Source organism: Numida meleagris, chromosome 1 (genome assembly GCF_002078875.1).
Source record: "Numida meleagris isolate 19003 breed g44 Domestic line chromosome 1, NumMel1.0, whole genome shotgun sequence".
In the NCBI taxonomy this organism is placed as follows: domain Eukaryota; kingdom Metazoa; phylum Chordata; class Aves; order Galliformes; family Numididae; genus Numida; species Numida meleagris.
Window position 1 is genome coordinate 113,048,526 of NC_034409.1, and position 21,778 is coordinate 113,070,303.

At 36.5% G+C, this 21,778-nt stretch overlaps 1 protein-coding gene across 14 annotated transcripts in view; it reads left to right on the forward strand.

Annotated features, from left to right (window-relative positions):
- Window positions 1–21,778, forward strand: part of DMD (dystrophin) — a 1,007,484-nt gene that overhangs the window by 597,812 nt on the left and 387,894 nt on the right. For all 14 annotated transcript variants that reach the window (XM_021408144.1, XM_021408061.1, XM_021408111.1 and 11 more), the window contains one exon: window positions 17,519–17,694. In XM_021408144.1, the coding sequence (XP_021263819.1) occupies window positions 17,519–17,694 (176 nt within the window). The remainder of the gene's footprint in view (window positions 1–17,518; window positions 17,695–21,778) is intronic.

The window sequence follows — 21,778 nt, forward strand, 5'->3', positions numbered from 1 at the left end:
GAAAAAACCAGTATTTTAAGCACGATCTCTGTCTAAAGGAATTGTGTTGCTTGGTGTCTCTGGAGTATCTTGAAGAGTGCACGTTATTTACAAAAGCTACGTTCTCATTTAAAGTCCCATTGCGTTATGCATGTTATCACTGACAACTCTCTGGGATGCTTCCTCCTGACATCATTCCTGTGTGGTTATTTACCCAGACAAATAGATATCTTGTTTATTCACCAGTAGAAGAATAAATTATGTAACTTCAGTCTTTACAGATTTTCTTTGGACAAACACATTACTTTTGGCCAGTGTCAGGAATTGTGAAAGCTGAAAAAACTTGCTTTTTGTCACTGTTTGTACTTGACGTAATTCTTTTTAGTTCTGAAAACAGAGTCTAGAATAAGGGAAAGTGGGTCTCTCATTCACCTGCAGGCTCTAAATAAATCAAATCTTACCTTCTATTCTGTCTTGTGAATGCTTAGATTCACATAAAAGAAACTGTGATGGACTTCAGTGAATTCAGACTCCTCTTATCTCCCTTTTGCAGGTAATTGTTTCTCTTCTTACCAGAAGTCACTACAATTTTCTTCCTATTTGAGGGCAAAAGTTACATTCATAAGACATTTTCATATTAAGGAGATTTCAGTTTGAGAAGCAGCAGTCCCCTTAATAAGGACAAGGGAAGTAATCAAGATTTAGAGTGTATCTGTCATGCAATGTGGGAGACTCTGCACATACTTCAAGACTAGTTCTCATAGAAACAGGTATGTTTAGGATATTCCCAACTATGTAAAGGCAAAAACAAAGAAAATCTGGGTTTTGTAGGGTTTTAGCAGCAACAGTGGACTTTGTTTTCCTCTTAAATTATACCCTTTGTTTCATTTTCTGTCTGGTTACTGATGTGATGCGTTTTAGTTGATTTGTTCATTCATTTTGATGACAGAAATGGCTGATATTTATCTTTACTTCCTACCTGACTTTTTGCAAAGAGATATGACTTACATCTCTTCTATGTTATTTGCTGTTTTCTAATAGAGTAATTAATGGCAAAACACTGAATTCAAGGGTATGTATTTGAGAACCACAGATTTGATAATTATGACTGTTGAGGCATTTTCAGGTGGCAGATTGATAACAGTATTTTATTTTGATATTAAGACTTCTGGAAGACTCAAAGTAGGAAATTTCTGTCCAAAACTCTTCCTTAACTCTCCCACAAACTGGGGAGCAGAAGAGCCATGATGAGGTTGCATGTGAACTTCAGGTGAGTTATTTTTCCCAGTTGCTTCCTAGAGTATTAGCCTCAGGTGTAGATGAGTGCCTCCTGCCCACCTGAACACGCAGCAAAGACGCAGCTCTGCTCTGCGTGCTCCACTCAGGTTCTGTTTTTTTTTCCCACGCTACTGAAATGGGACAGAATTTTCAGCCTGTTTTCCTGTGTAAATAGAGCTCATGAGATTTTGTTGTCTGTATTCAGTCTATCTATCTCTCATAGCATGGTTGGTAATGATTTTTGAATTCATGGTTCAGTTTTAATCAAATCGGAAACAAAGGTAGAGATTTCAAAATAATAAGTTCCTACAAGTCTTAGAATTTCAGTAGCTAGGTAGAAAATGATTCAGTGCTGACACTGAGAGACAGACAAGCAGAGGTCAAAAGTTAAACGTGTTCCTTTGGAGCAACACACAAGCTAACAAGTGAATAAATCTTGGCCAGCAGAACATCATGCACTTACCCAGCCTGGCCTAGTGAGAGATGGAAGAGCTGGAGTTGTTGTGGTGGGAGGGATGAAGTGTAAAGATCAAGGAGGGTAAAAAGTTGCCAGTTTGTAATCAGGCTTCATTAGTTCCATTCTTACAAAGTGATTCAGATTTTTTTTGTCTTCTTCATGGCAGCTTATGGTAGATGAGATATACAGCAAGATGGGAGGGCAGCTGAATAGATAGCGAATAGCTACAAGGTGTCTTGTGCTGATGTTTGTTCTGTGTGTAGGGCAGTTTCTGTTATGTCACAGGGGAGGTCTTACTGAGCTGAAGGCTCAGGGGTAGGAGTCCTTAATTTTGGCAAGGCAGTAAAATCTATTCCTTGTAATTCCAATATTGCATGAGAGTAAAGCAACATTTCTCCTTTCAGTCATATTTGAAATGCTTAGCCTTTGGCATATGTGCATCAGGTTTTTAAATAAGGAAAGATTATGAATTATTGCAAGGTAAACTTCTGTAAGCTCTTTTTATGAGCTATCAAAGTGAACCACATATTCTCCTCTTTTCCATGCCTGGAAAAAGTGTTTACCGTGATGGATTCTCTAAGGTATGCCTGTTCAATCCTTTAGCTGCTAGTGATTTTGCAGAAAAACAGAAATAGAGAAGTGGATTTCATATCGAAGCATATTTTGCTATTTAATGTTAAGATTAGAATTTCATAGCCAATCTTTTGTGGAACCAATACAATATAATACCATACGTTAGATACATAGTGTCATAGGGGATCGAACAAAATACTTTTTCAAAATGTTAGAAAAGACCATGTAACATAATTATGTGCAGTTACAAGAGTAGTTTGGTTAGAATTGTTGAGGAAACTATAAACGCTTTAACTTGCCCCAAGCTTTTTGAAACTGTTCAGTACAGTTTGATCTATTCTCATTTTTTTTTAAGGGGCTGGATCAGTTTTGAAGGCTGCGAAGTATATTTTATTCCCTTTTCTTTGTAATTTATTAAGCTGTTAACTTTATTAAACATCTTAAAACAGTTTGTTTTATCGAACTTATCAAGTGGGATTCTAGTGATTTATTGACTGACAATTCTAAAGATTTTCAGCAAGAAATCAGCACGTTAATTTTGAATGAGAAGAACTACTGTCGTTGATAATCATTTTCTCATGCTGTGAGAGAAGTTGCAATACATAACGTAACTTTTTTTGATTCTGACAAAATTATTAGTAGATCTCTGGTATGGTATTATTTCTGGTTACTTTTTGTGTTTATTCTTGTATTACTTTAGTATGGGTACAAAATAAGTAGACAAAAGTATGCACAGATGTGGACTCATTTTTAAACTCATTTTGGGACAAACTTATGTACTAGAAGTCAGAACTCTTCTTTATAGTAAAACTTATTATTTGCTTAATTTTTTTGAAGGATTAAAGTGAAGATTTTTACCTGTCCCAGTTGTTCTTTGATGGCATTTAATGGGCTATGGTAAACTTATTATAAATGTAAACCATCTAAAAAAATAGTTTTGTCTCTGAACAAATAAGCTGTTTATTTAAAAAGGAAGTATTTATTTAATACAAAATGAAATACGCCAATTGTTACTATAGACCAAGATAGAAAGCTGGCGTAAAATGTAAGGGTTATTCACAGATTAATAGAAACAGGGAAACTCCACGAAGTTCCCTAAATAAGAGCAATCTTGGTAAAACACAGTGGTTGTCTTTAAACTGCACCCTGCATATAAAATTAGAAGGTAAAATGATCAACACTATATTTCTGTTATTATAATGTTAAAAAATATATTCATTTTTAAGAGGAGTAATGTGTTAATGTAGTATTGGCATACTGTTTTTGTATTCAAATGATGCACATAGTGATTGGGTCTGCTGTGATTGCTGTGAGCTTTGAATGGCACTGTTTTAATTCTGCCCAGACTTTTCTAAACATAGAAAACTGTACTTATGACTATTTAAATGTTAAAATTTTAAAAATCTTAAATTCAGCAGACATTATACATTATCCTTAGAAAGTAAGAAATTGTCTGATTTTTATGTAATTTAATATGCGTCTTTCCCATGCAACCTTACTTAAGTGAAATAACTTTTCTTCCCCCCTAAAACGTTTTGTAGAAACCTTGTTCAGAGAGTTACTAAATGCCCTCAGCATTCATGAGCTAGGGAAACTGAATGTGTAAAACAATTTAAAATTTTACACTCCTGCTTTGTATTTTCATATGGGTCAAATCTCTAGGAAATTGCATAACCCTATTAAATGTTTCAGTAGAGGGGAAAAAAATGTGAAGATGACCTTTTTTGATTCTGTTTATAACAAGTTTATGAAATAACACATCTTTAGAAATAGAGATATAATGTCTAATTTCTCAGGCAAAGTCTTCTGCTTCCTGATTGCCTTTTCTTAGTCTGGTAGTCCTCTCTGTATTTTCTCAGATTTGACGGAGCTGTTTTGATATTACCCCTGTCTGAAGAGGTGAGGAAGAGCTGACCTGGGGGTTGGAATGAGATGGTCTTTGAGATCCCTTCCAACCCAAGCTATTCTATGATTCTATGGTTAATCACTATCAGGCAGAGTAATGAGTGGCCATGAAGTTAGCAAAGCTGATTTGATTTCAGTGGATTAAAATCCACTGTTTATTATTATTTTTTAATTTTATTTTCATGGATTGAAATAAATGTTTTCATGTTGATAAAGTGCATGATGTTTTACTTGGTTACAAAAACAACAACAATTATTTTACGTCTTGATGTGTAAAATTTGATTTGCTTCTTCTCACCTAAAAGACAAGGATGTCAAGATACGTGTTTTCCATTGAAAATGAATTTCCCAATAAACATATTGATTTGTATTTAGCAAATGTCATGCTGTACTGAGTAAAATATGTTAACATTAAGTATGCAGTGAACATCAGTTCCTGAAAGTCTTATTATGTTTATAATATCAACTGCTTTGAAGCAAGTTGATGAATTTAGCAATCAGAAATGAAATTATGGGAATATGTAAATCAGATATCCCCTGAGTAACAACACTAGTGTGCTTAGGAAAGCATTTGAATTAATACTTGGAATTAATAAAAGATCAGACCCCAAATGCTATAATTATATTCTGAAGAAAGAACAAGATGGATACACAGGCTAAGTCTGTTAGATATGGAAGAATACAAAGTGTGGCAGGGGTAGAGAATCATCCCTGGTGGTTGTTGAAGACAGTAAAGCTAGTTTTTGTAAATTAGTACAATTCAAATGGGAAGGAAAGACTCCTCTCCTTTTCAGTGCTCCTAAGAAAGAACTAAAAGAGCTAAAAAAATTCTCTGAAAAAGCCAGAATTAGTGGAGATATGAAAGGCTAAGGAAGGGAGCAACAAAATCAAAATGGAGGGAGTGAACATGACCTGATAGCTTATGAAGTGATTTGTTCTGTGTACCTTGCCACTGAACTTCTAACAGTTAGCATTGCTCAGGCCAAGTGCCAGCTTGATGATGGCAGGAGGAGGAGAAGCACAAGGTGGGCAATTATTTCTGGTTGCCTAAATCTTCAGGTAAATGGCTGGGTCTGTCTTAATAATTAAGAAGGTTGACCTTACACTCTTTTTGAAGAGTAAGTATTTCTGCTCTGCTTGGCTTATTGTCTTTCTGTTTTTAACCAAATTGATATTTCAGGCAATATTCAAGTTTTGTCCATAAAATATGCTTGAACCAGGATCCATGGTTTGCTCAGATGATATTTAATGCAAAGCTGTAATGCAAACATGGACTGTACTAAGGTTATTAAGGGGCGCTGTACATTGCACCCGTCTGTGTCTTAACTGTTTCAAACCTAAACCAACTCATTGCCTTGTCTCCCACAGTAATTGCCCATAAGAAGGAAGCCACTTCTACTGGCTGCATGTTGCCCAGGATACATTTATTCCTTTATTACTTGCTACAGTTGAAGTCAACTTAGTGTGCAATGACCACTAGTGTCCAAATTTTTTGGACTTTAACTTCTCTTATAAGCAGACACAATGTGATTTTTATTAGCTTAGTGCTGGATCTTATCTGGTACAGGAAGGATTTTGCACAGTTCCCATAGAATAGAAAAGTATCCAGAAACATTTCTCATGCCTGTCAAAAAGTACTTTTTTATATTAGTGACACAGAAGAGCTATGCACTGATTTTTCTGATGAAAAAATTGTATATGCTATTTTAACTTGCTTTAAAGCGAAGTGTAAAAGATGTAGATGAATACTCAGAAAGTGAGAGTTATATAAGAATTATCCCAAATATTTGAAAGGGGCAATATCTGTAGTAGCTTGTTTTAAAAGGAGGCTATAAATGACCAGCAATGGAGCCAACATATACATGTGTTTCTAGTCTTCTGCTTTTATTTGATAGGTATTTTTTTCCAGAGGCAAAGGCACTGACAAATGGCCGTTTAGTAATTTGAAAAGAAAGAGGTAATATATAACAGCTTAAATACCATGTTTGAAGGGGAAACAGGCTCCTGAGCCATATCTATTTATTTCAGTGCTGCTGCACTGAAGACTAGAAGTGGTACCTATAGTACATAGGTTACATAGGAAAGCAAATAGAATTTCTAGTTTTTAAAGCAGAAGAGGTATATAGGAAATAACTTAGACAAAAGTATGGGAATTTCTGTAAGAGAAAAAGCTGTGAGAAAATTTGTAGTAAAAATCTACTTTCAGTTTTAGAAAAGTCAAACTGATTTATATATGGCATAAAAGCAGAGAACAGTGTTCACACTGAGATGGATTATAATAACTTATTTAACTAAAAAAAATGGCCTGATATTAATTCCATCAGTTACTGATGTCTTCAAAAACATATGAATAGGCTATTTTTGAAGAAACTAGGCTCTGTTGTTATTTTTAGTATTCTAGTGCCTACTACTATATGGGTAGTGTGATTTGTGATAAATGAAAACAGACTGAAGAATGAAAACCGTACTTTTATTATTACTGATGTTGCTTACTCAATAATAGCTTTGTAAGGCAGGTAGAAAATCAAAATGTTTTGGTTATCACAAATGCAAGTTATACATGATATCAAATCAGGCTGTAGCCCCAACATGGGCCTATTATGTATGGAGTTAAATGGAAATGTTTGATAGAAATTTGTTTTTACATTTGGTGCTACGTCAATGTGGAAATGTATTTGAGCAGCATAGATGTGCTACAAAATCATGAGTAAGTTTGGACTTAAAGTTCAATTTTCTGTATTTAACCTGAAGCGTTACAGTTAGTATGCATTAGCAATGGAGGTTTTTTTTGCAGAAAAATGTCTTCATTCTCCATGCAGTATGTCTAAATCAGTTCTGAAATTAAATTGGATTAATGTACCAATAAGAAGCTACTGTGTAATTTGGGATGGAAAGACAAAATAGACCTCTGTTCACACACTTTACAGTTTAGTGCTGAAATTATTTTCATAACAATTTTGTGTCACATTAGAAACAAAGATTGAAATGCAGATTTAATGGAATACAGCCAGTTTTTAAAATGATGTCCTACTGGAAAATAATGGAAAGGAAATGATGCTTTCTTATATTAATCCCCTTGTAAATATTGTCATTAAATCACAAGCAATTAGTTTGATTGTAAGACATCAACATCTGAAGACAATGCCATTTATCTAAATAATTGTTGATTGAATCACCATATCACCAAAGTCAGCTTTAATCTAAACTATCAATATATCCTTTTTCAATGCTTCTAAAATCCAGAGAGTACTTTGTACCTTTTTGTCCAAGCAAGGGTAAAGGAAGCATTGACAAAAGTGTAGTATGCAGATACCTGAATTTTTTGAGCAGTGGTAGAAGGCAGCTTTTAGAACCACACTTACGAGCTATTGCATCTAGAAGATATTCAAGAGCCAGTATCGCATTCTAAACCAAAGGAAATTAAGATAAACTTAATTAACATCTCCAAAGCAGGTTCATTACAATAGGTATCTGTGAGGGAAAATTTCAGTTTGCAAGCCTTGACTAATTCTTTCCTTTCTTACCCATAGAGGTTTAAAGCTATGAGAAAATTTTGTTACGGGAAGAGAGAAATTCAGGTTAGCTTATTTTTTATTATAGTGAACCTGAAATCAAACAAGCTTTTGAGTGATCTCATAAACCGGATTGCCATCCTAGCAACATTCATAGTAGTGAGTCCTACAGGATGTTTTCTGTTTCTCAAGAGCTAATTATGAAGGGAAAAATCACTAAGTATTACTATGAATTGGAGGTGCATTTAGAGTTATCATTGATAGCAGCAGCAGCAGCAGTGACAGAATCCTGGAATTACTGTAGAAGGCTGAGTGTAAAGACAAATACGAGACCATTAAGGTAGGCTACAGCTCTTTTGAAGAACAGCAAGTTAGACTGAAGGGCTTGTATAGGTGAAGTACAAGATTTTCAGCATTTATGCCTTGTTTTGTGAAGAATGGATTGCTTCTGAAAGGAAACGGAGCAGTCAAGGGATAAAGTCAAGATGATATTACAGCTTTTCAACAAATCTGTGACTCTTCTGATTGGCAGCCTTTAGCCAACTATCAGAATTTAATATCTCCATTTATTTGGGTAAAATGTATAATTGTAGAGATGCATTATAGTCACATTTTCTTCCTGTACTACAGCAATCATAGATAGTCAGCAATGCATTAGGGGCAACACTAGACTTTGTGTTTATCTAATTAAACTGTTGGGTGGTGAAGTAGACACAATGGAAGGAAGGGATGCCATTTAAAGGGACCTCAACAGACTCTAAAGGTGGGTCTGGGTGAATCTTATGATGTTCAGCACAGCAAAGTGCAAGGTTTTGCACTTGGGCCAGAGGAATGCCAATATATACATATATGTATATATGGCATATATACAGACTGGGAGGAGCAATCCTTGAGAGTAGCCCTGCAGAGAAGGACCTGGGGGTCCTGGTGGATGAAAAACTTAGCATGAGCCAGCATTGTGCTCTTGCAGCTTGGAAGGCAAATGGTATCCTGGGCTCCATCAGAAGGGGGTGGCCAGCAGGGCGAGGGAGGTGATTGTCCCTCTCTACTCTGCCCTCTCGAGGCCCCATCTGGAGTACTGCAACCAGGTGTGAGGCCCCCATCTGGAGTACTGCAACCAGGTGTACAAGAAAGATAGGGAGCTGTTAGAGAGGGTCCAGAGGAGGGCCACCAAGATTATCAGAGGGCTGGAGCACCTTCCCTTCGACGACAGGCTGAGAGAGCTGGGCTTGTTCAGCCTGGAGAAGAGAAGGCTGCAGGGTGACCTCATTGCAGCATTTCAGTACCTAAAGGGAGCCTATGAACAGGAGGGGAGTCAACTCTTTGCAAGGGTAGATAATGGCAGGACAAGGGGAAATGGTTTTAAGCTGAAGGAGGGAAAAATTGGGTTAAATAACAGAGAGAAGTTCTTTACTAAGAGAGTCGTGAGGTGCTGGAACAGGCTGCCCAGAGAGGTTGTGGATGCTCTGTCCCTGGAGGTGTTCAAGGCCAGGTTGGATGAGGGCCTGGGCAGCCTGGTCTAGTATTAGATGTGGAGGTTGGTGGCCCTGCCTGTGGCAAGGGAGTTAGAGCTTGATGGCCCTTGAGGTCCTTTCCAACCGAATCCATTCTATGAAAATATATAGAAAGAATAAAGAATATACAAAGCAGGACAGATTAGTAGTTTCATAAGACTCTCCAAGCAGTTTTCATTCCAACTCAAGTATATATATTTTTAATAATAATAAATAAAATAGTTTTAGTTCATTATATAAACTTTTCCTTACACTGCAAATTTTTCTATTAAAAATTTTAGCCCCATAAGAGGGCAGTGAAATTTCCCTGCTGTTGTATGGTATTTATCATTTAATCATAAAATTGATCTGTAGCAATTTACTTTTCCTTTGGATTTTCATGTACAGTTGGCGTACAAAGAGTACAACTGACAAAGTGAACCCAGTTCTGCTTTGTGGGTTGAATCTGACCAGGGCCTACTGTCAGTTCTTGCAAATGCTGCTCTTTTCACAGAGGTGATAATAACGTTCAAACCATAATAACTTTTGTAATTTACACTAAGAAAATACTTTGCACTGTTACTGTCAGCTTCTTGGAAACGTTGCTTGCAATATTTTTTTTTCCTCTTCCATCTCCATCAGCTGCCTTAAGATTCATAATGCTAACATAATAACAAACATAACACATGGGTAATAATGAAGAATGTATAGTTGCTTATAGCAGAATAGCTAGAAAACAACATATACTTTTAATAGAATGTTTTAATCCCAACAATGTGCCATTAATGTGTCTCCAGATTAAATCAATTTGATTTAACTGCCTGGAAAATTAATTTCTTCCTTATTTCTGATATTATCTTGAGCAGAGGTACATATACTTAATGGATAAATTCACTGTGGTAGCTGAATGCTTGCAAGTTCTATTGCAGATAATTTTCCTCCAAATGTTTTCACAGTTCTCTGATTTATATTGCTGCATCTGGGTAGACTTTTTTATGTCAGTCTTATGTTTTTATACATTTTAATGCAGAAGAAAGATTTACGTAAATGACTGAAGAATAGCACATTAACGTCAAATTCAAGACTACAGATGTTTGAAATTGGTGCATAGTACCTTTACATGCTTTTAGGATCTGAAGCTTACCCTAAATCAAGAGAAGGCAATACAACATGTTTTTTTCTTAAAACGTTTTGTGCCAGCAAGTGCCTCTGACAGAAATTAGAAGCTTGTTTGTGTATTTATTCGTGTTGCTACAGGGCTTTTCCATAACAATAAATTACTGTTGAGCACATTTGTCTGCTACAGTGAAAGGAGGAAAGTGCTGGTTAGATTGCTAGTAGAATGGTTTCTGATTAAGCTTAACAGTGATATGCTGTTTCATTCAATGACAAGAGGAAATGAGATTGCAGAAAGAATTGCATGATATATGTACATGTTAACTAAGAAATAACAACTACAGTCAGATGAATGATGCCATTCTGATACTCTCTTAGGTAAGTGGGTATGGACTGTGATGAATATTTAATTTACATAATATGTGAAATGAGTCTAAGCCATCAAATTGATTTAATCCAAATCATCATCTACTCAAAACTTTCTCCTTCTTAGTATTTTAACCAGTACAAGGAAGTAATTTATCTTTTTGTCATATTGTCTGGTCAGTTGTCACAAGCCTGGTGAAAGGCATGAGGCAAAAAAGGTGGTAAGCAGGCATATAACATATTTGTTTGGAAGTGTGTGGAAAATTGTTTATTTAATTGTTTATTCCTCCTTACATACGAAAAGCTTAATCACAATTTCTCAGTGAAAAATAACTCAAGGGATAACTAACTCTGTGATGTTTATGTTGGTAGATGTGTAGTATTAGTATCACAGCATGGATACTGAACTGTAAATAAGCTGTCATAAAACAAAAACAAGCAAACAAAATCCTTTTGATGTTTAAAAATAAAAAAATCTATGAAACTGAAGTATCATAAAGTTATATAATTAAATAATTTTTATGCAGCATATGAGATTGTTTGATGTAGGTCTGGCTTGGACAGAATAGCTTTTTGTCAGTTTTATTGTTTGTTCCTGACAAAATAAAGTTACTGTCAGCTGTCTAAGCCAAGAATAAGGCACAGTCAGGGGTTTTACAGAAGAAAATCAAACTTCACCACAGAATCATTGTGATGAATGTTTCAAGTTCACTTATATTGTTCAAGTTCACTTTGTTAGCTGAGGTAAAATACTGTGATTAAATCAACAGCTATACGTTGCTGTATTTCAACTGTGTATATTACAAGGGGTTTCACAAAGAATCATCCAGCTCCACAGAAAGTACAGACATCTTTACTGTCCAGAATTATTACTCGTTGGCTCTTGAGATGTAAAGTGTCTCCTAGGTGCATGCGCACAGCTGTGTAGAATTTGCACAGTCTTACTCTTAGATGTCATTAAACTGAGCATCATCATGCATCTTGTTAACAATCTAACCTTGAGGCATACACTGATCATGTTTTTTCGGAAAAATTCCTTTTGGCTCCCAGAGTGATGCATATAGTTAAATGTATTGTGGAAGACAGATTGAGAGAAAAGAGAGTGGAGTAACAGTGAAAACAGGGACTTTGGTACATTTAAATCTAAGTACAAGGATGGAAGCCCTCAGAAAATAACACACTATGTGTGGCAAGTTTGCAAGTAGGATCAGCTCCAGGAACTCCTTTACTGTAGGTGGTTTTTCTGAACTTTGCTTGGAGTTTTGGGAAGAGAAGTCATGGAAGTGCATGAGAGAGTATGAGAGGGAGAGCAGGAAGAAAAAAAAGAAAAGAGGAAGGAGAAATATAATGGCAATGAATAGTAACATCACAAAATGAAAATATAAAAAGAAAAGCAGCATCAGAAAGGAAAAAAGAAGGGGAAAAATGACAGATATGTATTTTAGGGAGACAGAACAAGAATATATAACACTTTTTTTTTTGTTTCTCTGAAATAGTGTCTGTAATTCCTCATTTTAGGTAAACCTGTTTATTAATCCCTAATAAATAAAAAGAAATAATAGAATCATGGAATGGTTTGGGTTGGAAGGGAGCTTTAAGATCATCAAGTTCCACCCTGCTGATGTAGGCAGGGTCACCTCCCTCTAGACCAGGTTGCTCACAGCCCCATCCAGCCTGGCCTTGAATGCTTCTGGGCAGGGGGCATCCACAACCTCTCTGGATAACCTGTTCAGCGTCTCACCACCCTCACAGTAAAGAATTTCTTCCTAATATCTAGTTTAAATTGACCCTCTTCCAGTTTAAAGCCATTTCCCCCCATCCTGTCACTACATGCCCTTCTAAAAAAAAAAATCCCTCCACAGCTTTCCTGTAGGCCCCTTTCAGGTACTGGAAGGCCACTATAAGGTTCCCCTGGAGCCTTCTCTTCTCCAGGCTGAAGAACTCCAGTTCTCAACCTGTCTTCCTCGGGGTTCTCAAGCCCACTGATCATCTTCGTGGCCCTCCTCTGGACGTGCTCCAACAGCTTGATGTCCTTCTTGTGTTGGAGGCCCCAGAAGTGGATGCAGTACTCCAGGTGAGGTCTCTCGAGAGCAGAGTAGAGGGACAGAATCACCTCCCTGAACCTTCTGGTCACACTTCTCTTGGTGCAACCCAGGATACACTTGGCTTTCTGGGCAGCAAGTGCACATTGCCTGCTCATGTTGGATCTTCCATCAGCCAGCACCCCCAAATCCTTCTCCTCAGGGCTGCTCTCAAGCCAGTCTCTGCCCAGCCTGTATTTGTGCTTGGGATTGCCCAGACACAGGACCTTGCACTTGGCCTTGTCAAACTTCATGAGGTTGGCATGAGCTGACCTCTCAAGCCTGTCCGGGTCCCTCTGGATACTGAATAAAGGGAACATCATGTGAATGTCTTGGCAATTTTAAATTATATTTAATTAGTTCAGTTCATTATGAAAGTATAAAATAATTGGTATGAGAGTTTAAAAAGTTCCTTTATATACTGCTTTTGCAACCTTCAATGATACATCATTCTCTGCTTAGTTATGCATGGGAATCACAAGAATAGAAAAATCAAAATGATGGGTGTGTATATTATTATCTGTTTTTCTTAGTGTCTAAAAACTAAACATTTTAAAAATGGAATACATGCAAATATCTGCAATCCACTCAAAACTATGATTATCTCTGTGTACTAATATGATGATGCTGAGTCTCTTCTGAGTTGTTTTATTTCTAATACTGTATAAACATCTCATTTTTTAATTGGGTTAGTTTGCTCACTGAGTTCATAAAGTGATTAGAAACTGTATAATTGCAAATATAAGTATTTCAGGTAGCCTTCTCAGTAAGGTCTGAATCCAAAGGGCAACGTGCCCTTTCAGTTTGCCATTTCTGTGTGAAAGGGTGAAATGCAAAATGAAACTACATGAAGCAGGTTCAGTGTCAATATTCCTTCTGTAGCACCATATACTGTAAAGCCATAAGAAGCAAGCCCTTGCAGCTCCTAGCAGTTTATCCTTGTGCAGGTATGCGGCAAAAATAAAGAGGGAGCAGGGTGCTGTACCTGTTGGCAAGTTTTAGCTTCTGAATGTAAATTGTGCAAAGCCTGTCTTGTGGTTCATATGTTTGGGATGACTGTGGGAAAATATGACTCAGCAAAACAGTTAAAAACACTTTTATCTGCTTTATATATATAAACATATTAATAAATGTCTTAATGGATTGTAATGCTTTGTGTGGTACCCAGTATCATGGGTAACCTGCCTTTTTTTTTTTTTAGACTGGAATTCTAGATAAACTTCATCAACATATATTTTGCATTAATCATATGGAGAATGCCAAATGCACAGAGCACTGTGGAAAATAAAGTCTCAAATTGATCTGAAGTCTGGATTATAGAATGATTTAGGATGGAAAAGACTTCCAAGATAATCAAGCCCAACAATCAACCTGACCTACCAAGTCCCATCACTATACCATGTCTGTAAGCACCACGTCCACACATCTCCTCTTAAACACCTTCAGGGATGGTGACTCCACCATTTCCTTGGGCAGTCCGTTCCATGGTTGGATCACCCACTCTGTGAAGAAATTCTTAATTCTTCCTAATGATCTAAACCTCACCTGGTGCAATTTCAGACTGACACAATTCAGCTAGGAGCATTTCCACGTGCATTAGTGGAAGATCCCTGTTCTCCATTCCATGCACAAAGTTCCTATTTTGGTATTAGGGTTCATAAGTTTAAAAACTATCCCTGCCACTGAGCTTTTCTTTTCCTTCCTTTTTGTAAGACCTATTTCTTATTGTGCCATAGAGTAAATCAGAAAATTCCCTTGGCTAATTTTGTGTTAGTTGAAATAAATATAGAAATACTGTAATAGTTATTATATATATATATTTGTATATGCTGGAGGAGGGAAAGAAACTAATTTAAATTACTGTGAATTTGTACAAAAAACATCTCAGTAACAGCATTTAAAGAGGCTTTTAATTCACATTTCACTTTATAATAGTATACTGACTGATTTTTTTTTTCTATGATGTAGAAAATTTTGGCAAATATAACTAATTTCTAATTTCTGCAAATATTAATTTAAAAAACTCTGGAATTCAGGAAGTGAATTTACTATCTTGTTCTCCTTGCTCTGATTACCTTTCCAAATGAACAATCTTGATGCATGTATGTAGAAGTCTTGTTCAGTCATTTTTTCTTTAAGTGATGAGGATCTTATATTCATACTGGTGCATACAAGAGCATAATTGCTTCAGGTGCTTTGCTGGAAATTAGCTACTTACTGTGGTATATTTCTCCTAATTCCATGCATCTTATTGCTGTGATTTACCTACAAAAGCTCTAATGCTCAAGTCAATGTGGAATACTGTGCATGCATACAAAAACTAGGCATTCATTTTAAGCTGAGCGTTACTAAAACCAATGTGTGTACTGGAAAGACAACATTTCAGCCTCAACGATAGATAATACTTGCATTTAGGTAAACTACCTGACCATTACTAGTATTTATTTCTAATAATGAATCGTGTCTGAATAAAAACAGCCCATGGTTGAACCAGGTATTATTTTAACATCCAGTCGGGTAAGGTAAGAAAGTTTCATACCTCAAAGTAATCTTCTGGGTCTCAGAATCGCAGAATGACAAAGAATAGTAGGGTTGAAAGAGGCCTCTGGAGATCATCAAGTCCAACCCTCCGTCTGAGAGGGGATCTTATCAATTCTTATAGATGTCTAAAGGCTGGGAGTCAAGTGGATGGGGCAGGCTCTATTCAGTGGTGCTCAGAGACAGTACAAAGGGCAGCAGGCACAAACTGGAACACAGAAAGTTCCATACAAACACAGGAGGAACCTCTTTACTGTGAGGGTGACAGGGCTCTGGAACTGGCTGCCCAGGGAGGCAGTGGAGTCTCACTCTGAAGAGATTCAAAAGTCACCTGCCCACTTTCCTTTGCAACTTGCTGCAATGTTGTCTTAAGTCTTTACATGTTCCAAGGTGTGCTGGGAGACTTGGAGCCAGGAGGGTGCCAGGTGACTAGACTATTGCAGCTTGCTGGAATCCAGAGGAAATGGTTTTCACGCTTTGGTAGTGCTAACTTTCTCATCTTGTTGCAACATAATAAATCAGTATGCAGAGTACTGTATTATGCTCATTACTCTGCTACTCTTTTATTCTGAAACTGTGAGCCGTTACAAGTTCAGAGGAAAAAAAAAAATAATGGCTTTACTGAAGAGTACCAAAGAAAGCAATAATTTTTGTAGCAACCTAAAAAAACAAAAAACAAAAACCTGCAAGAAAACCGAAGAGAATTTGTAATGAGAATAAGCTTAATCTTGACAATGTAAATCTCTGCCTCAAAAGTGACTCCTGCCTAGAGCTGTGGGTATGTGCTGCAGTGGCTTATTAACGCTGACCACTTTGTCCCAAGTTGCTTTGGTGTTGATGTTCAAGCTGCCTATTTAAAATCTGCGCAAAAGTTGGGATAGGGCATACAACTGACTTTCTGCAGTTTAATGAATTAGTAATTGTCAGCTGAGGTGTGGTCATGTTAAAAAAAAAAAAAAGAGTTCAGTTCAAGAATGATTGAATTTTTGAACTTTCTCTCATAGTGTCATACCTGAAGATCTAATGGACAAGATAAATACAGAAATAAAAATGCATGAACAGCCATTATGTTCGTCTTTTACATTCCTGCAAATCTGTGTTCTGCCAATTTTAACCGCTTCATTTCTAATGTTTATATGCAGTTTTACTTCCTCTTTAACTTATATTATACTTCTAGGAAGACAAGCATATAATATTATGTAGTTCCAAAGTGTTACATGCTAAAATACATGGTTTCTTCTGGAAAAAAAAAAAGTAGATTCAGCATTTAACTTGAAAGCTCTTTTATATAGACATTGCTCAAATACTCTTTTTTAGATTGTTTAGCCTGTAAACCTATAAATATGTGTCCCGGAGTGTTTTGGCTTATTTTAGCAGTAAACTGTTGAAAATGATTTTACACTTCTCTGCTTGGACATTTTGAGGAATTACATGGTAAAAATTACTCACACTCTACCGAGGACTAAGAATGGGAAATGACTGATTTCCTTATTTATGTATACATGCTTTCTTGAACAGGCATACAAATGTTCAAATCTTAAGCTACAGATTCAGAACTGTTTTGGTGTTTGGTTTTTTTTTTTAATGAAATGAACTGTATGGTAGATTTTTAATGATAAAAAGATGCAATTAGTAAAACTTGGAAAATGGTCTGTCTTAGTTGCCTTCTGGTAGTTCTGAATTTTGTTCTGTAAATAGAAAATGCATAAGTAATACACGTTCTTAGGAGTGTAGTTCACCCACTCAAAAACTGGATAAAGGATTATCAAGTTTCTTGCAATCAGAGACAAATGTATTTTGTAATGGCATCTGGAGATGCTCTTGAAACATTTTCTTATTTGCTAATTTGTGTTGATTTTTTCACAACGGTTCATTGGCTATTAAAAAAAAAATAGTGTATACCTTCAGGGGTGTAACAGTAAATTTGTTCACAGGTCTTTCTTACAAAATGACCCGCAGAATATTACTGCAGTGGTCTCTATCAGACAAGAATACAGACAAAAAAACTGACCAAAAAAAAAAAAAAAAAAACCTGAAAGATGCTTGTGAAAAAAAACTTAAAAGATATCTTTTTTGTCTATTTGGCTTTGGGTTTTTGTATTTGGAATTCAGGAGAGAGCAAATACTTTCACCTCTTTCCATCTGGTCAGTATGCGATGAAGCATTTTCTTTCATGCTTGACATTTTTATGAATATGTGTATGTGTTTGTTACTTTGCAGGAGCTTCAGGATGGCATCGGGCGACAGCAAACTGTTGTCAAAACACTGAATGTAACTGGTGAAGAAATTATTGAGCAGTCATCAGCAGCAGATGCTAACGTCCTGAAGGAGCAACTGGGAAATCTGAATACCCGGTGGCAGGAGATCTGCAGACAGCTGGTAGAGAAAAAAAAGAGGTAGGTTAAAAGAAAGCAAAAATATTGTAAAACTATTTTGGCTATGTTAGATTGGTTCCTTACTCTCTCTTAGCATTTGGAGTTTCTATATTCATAACAAATGATTAGTAATTACATTTCATATCCATGATCATTTAATTCTTCTTTTCTACGCATTCTTGTCAATGGCTACCACTCCCTTCCATACTCCACATTTTTGTATTTTTACTCCTAATGCTTAAAAACAATAAACAAGCATGCATTGCTTTATGCTTAGAAGTAGAACAGATTAGAGCTCTATTTCCACAATTTACAGTTGATTTAACATCCCTCTATTTGATAGTATATCATTAATATGTATATCTATAATACTAATAATACCTTAGCTAATTGATACAGTTAATCCTACTTTAATTCACTTCTCATCATTGGTGCCATTAACATCTGCATTTCATTCAGGTTGGATAAAAAGAATGGATTGCTTAATTTAATGTTATTTATAATCACTTCCCGATTAATTTTGTTTCCTCTTGCAGTCAGAGGAGCATTTGAGTTACAGATAATGAAAATATGGTTTGATCTGTTTAAAAAGAATGTTTCCAAATGAAAAAAAATGTTGCTGTTCATGTTAGATTTTGTAATGTTTTCTTAATCTAGATGCTATACTTAAATAGACTTGACATTTTTCTTTAAAATGTAGTCGTTGGCAAAGGTGTCTTCAGACAAGGTTTTCAAAAAACAGCTTATTCCTTATTGAAGTACACCAATGAGTGCCAGAGATTTGCTAGGAGAACTAGCTAGTAGCGTGAAACAGTTTAGTTTCTTCTGAAAATTCTCACTGGAGTGGTCAGGCAGTGTCCTGGAAGGTGATTGTTGAGTTTAACTAAGATTCAGCTTTCACTTTGAGCTCATTAAAAGGATGAGATGCAGGAAATAAGCTACAGCTGTCAGAAGCTGTCCTGGTGCTTTAAATGTTTCTTTCTGCTGTATCTCCAGGTGTGACGGTAATAGTGCTTGTTACACATGGGAGTCCTTGGCCTTTATTTATTGCTCTAAAAACTGTTCTTTTGTACAATTGAAACCCATCTGCGTTTCCAAGCCATAACTTGTTAAATAAGTGCTAACACTTGCAAAACAATAACATATCATTTTAATAGCCCTGTAAGCTACTACGGTAACATCAAAGAGAAAGACTGGTGGTTGAGCTTTGTCTGAGAATATAAAGTCTGTCCCACTTGTGGTAAATGCAGGTATTGTTCTCACCCTCATTTATCAACAGAAATGTGTATCTCGGTGCTGTTTTGGCTCAAGGCTGTGTTAACGGTCTATGGAATATTTGGCACAACTTAAATTTTAGTGAAGCCTAGGATCTGTTACATGGGAATAATACAGTTATGTTTCCTTGATGAGGGATCTTAAATAATCACCCGTTTACACGCATTCTTTCCTCCTTTTGCTCTGTTTGGTTTGTTGATTGGTTTGTGGTTGTTTAGTTTTCCTCTGGAAAGACAATTTGTGTGATATATTGAGTATTGCGGTTGCAGAATCTTAGGTTAGTATACATATTGCCAGGTAATGAATATGGGTGGTGTTGTCCTGAACTGATTTAAGTGCTTTTGATCTACTGTAGTGAGACTTGTGTACATAACGATGGAGGATTTTGCACTTCAGTACCTCGTCTCTTTGGCTGCGACTGAGCCAGGGACATGCTTTCTGCTCTCAGATTGTAGAAGATCCTACCCTCAGTCTAGCTGCTACCTCAGACAAGGTCCCAGATTTTTGTATCTCTTTTGTGTTTTGACATCTTTCAGTTGTTCATTACTTAATCTAATTTGGTTTGGGGTGCATTCAGGTTCTCTCTTAGGATCTGAATCCAGTTTCACCTTTGCTTAGTTCTTAATGAAAAACATAGGGTAAGCAAGAAGGGTCAAATGAAGTGACCTCTGCTTGTGTCTTTTGTGTGTCATCCCTTCTCACTCAGACTTGCTACCCACCACCTGTTTGTCTCAGTATTTGTTTATACATTGTATGTTTACACAGGTAATGTTCTTATGAGACCAGTGTTGAATAGATATTGTTCAATCAGTTTGACTGCCACGAGCAGTTGTTGTAAAATAGTACTCAGTCTTGTTAAACGGCGTATAATGTGTGTAAATCTGAGTTATCATAACTAGGCTGTGAAGAGAATCTGCACCTAATATTTGAAAACTAACTTTGATATCTCTTTCATTGTAATCAGTACCTAAGAACATATGTCTTACTGTTATTATCTTGCTGTGTATTGTCTCCACAGTTATCCAAGAGATCACTACTAGTAGTTCGTAAGATGTAGGAGTCGTGGCATTGTACATTTTATGTATTTGTATTACTTAACTATAAAATGGCAAATTTATTCAAGTATTTTAGTATAGTATGAATTAGAAAAGATTTGAGTGAGCTGAAGGATTTTCTTGATTTTTTTTTCCAGAATTGTTTCTATATTATTCCTATTAAATTTCTTTTCATACATCCCAAGATTTAAAGGAAGTGAAATCTTAGTGATTTCTAATTCAAGTGAAATGTTGTTAAGCATTATTAAATGACAAGGAAATTTTAAATACTTCAAATTCTACTTTGTGATTTTTTACCAAACAATAATTTTGATAATCCTGAACAATTTACAGATGGAGCATAGACTCTGTATTTCAGGCATATTTCTCAAGTTCAAAAATACTCATTAGTTGTTAGACAGGAAAAGGAAAAAAACCCACATATTTAAAGAAGCAAATAAGAAATCACCATAGATATTTTTGTAAGATGCACGAATATGAGAATTTAGTTGGAGACAAACATATATGGTGACATATCCAAGAGAGCCATAGAATCATAGAATGGTTTGGGTTGGAGGAGAGCTTAAAGATCATCCAGTTTCAACCCATGGACAGGGCTGCCACCCACCAGCTCAGGTTGCCCAGGGCCCCATCCATTCTGTCCTCAAACACCTCCAGGGATGGGGCATCCACAACTCCTCTGGACAACCTTTTCCAGTGCCTCACTGCCTACTGAGTAAAGAATCTCCTCCTCAAATCTTATCCAAATCTCCCCTCTTTTAGTTCAAAACCATTCCCTTTGTCCTGTCATTATATGCCCATGTAAGAAGTTGGTTCCTCTCCTGTTTATAAGCAGTCTTTCAAGGATAGAAGGCCACAGTGAGGTCTGAGGTGCTCTTGTCTTCTGGTCATCTTCATGACCCTCCTCTGGACCCACTCCAGCAGTTCTGTAACTTTCTTGTACTGGAGCCCCAGGCCTGAGTGCAGTACTCCAGATGGGGCCTTACACAGGTGGAGTAGATGGAGACAAACACCACTCTCTCCCTGCTGGCCACCCTTCTTTTGATGCAGTCCAGGATACTGTTGGCCTTCTGGTCTGCAAGAGCACATTGCTGGCTCATGTCTGGTTTTTCATCCTTCTTGTCAGGGCTGCTCTCAATGAGTTCTTCTCCCATTGTGTGCATGCATTTGGGATTGCCCTGATCAAGGTGCAGCATTTTGCACTCGACCTTGTTGAGTCTCATTGGGTTCATGTGGGCTCACTTCTCAAGCTTGCTCAGCTCCCTTTGGTTGGCATCCTTTCTTCCTGTTGTGTCAACTGCACCACTTAGCTTAGTATCAAACCAACTCAGAACAACTTGAAGAACATGTACTATTCTTCAGTAAAAGCAAGGTGGTGCATTTTAAATTTTTTATTTTAATCTTCTCATTTTTTAACAGGTCAAATGTTGATCCCTGGCTAAACACACTTAAGACTAACTTTGAATCTCCTTGCTTTGGTACTGAAGATCAAGAGGTTATGTTTGAGTTATGTTTGTGTAGAATGCTATCCTCCAGTTGCATTTATCAAAGAGTTTCAAAGCTGTAGAAGTTTGAATTCAGTGTTTAATGTTTATTCAGTGTTTAATGTTAATCTTGCAGTCTAATCCATCCAGTTACGAATTAGAGGAGAATGTAATTTTATCACATCTAGTCTTTTTATCTTACTGAAAACTTCAAAATAGACCAGGCAGTTGAATAAAGTGAAATGTGATTGAAAGCCTGATACTCTGATAGTTAGCAAATTGGGAATTTAA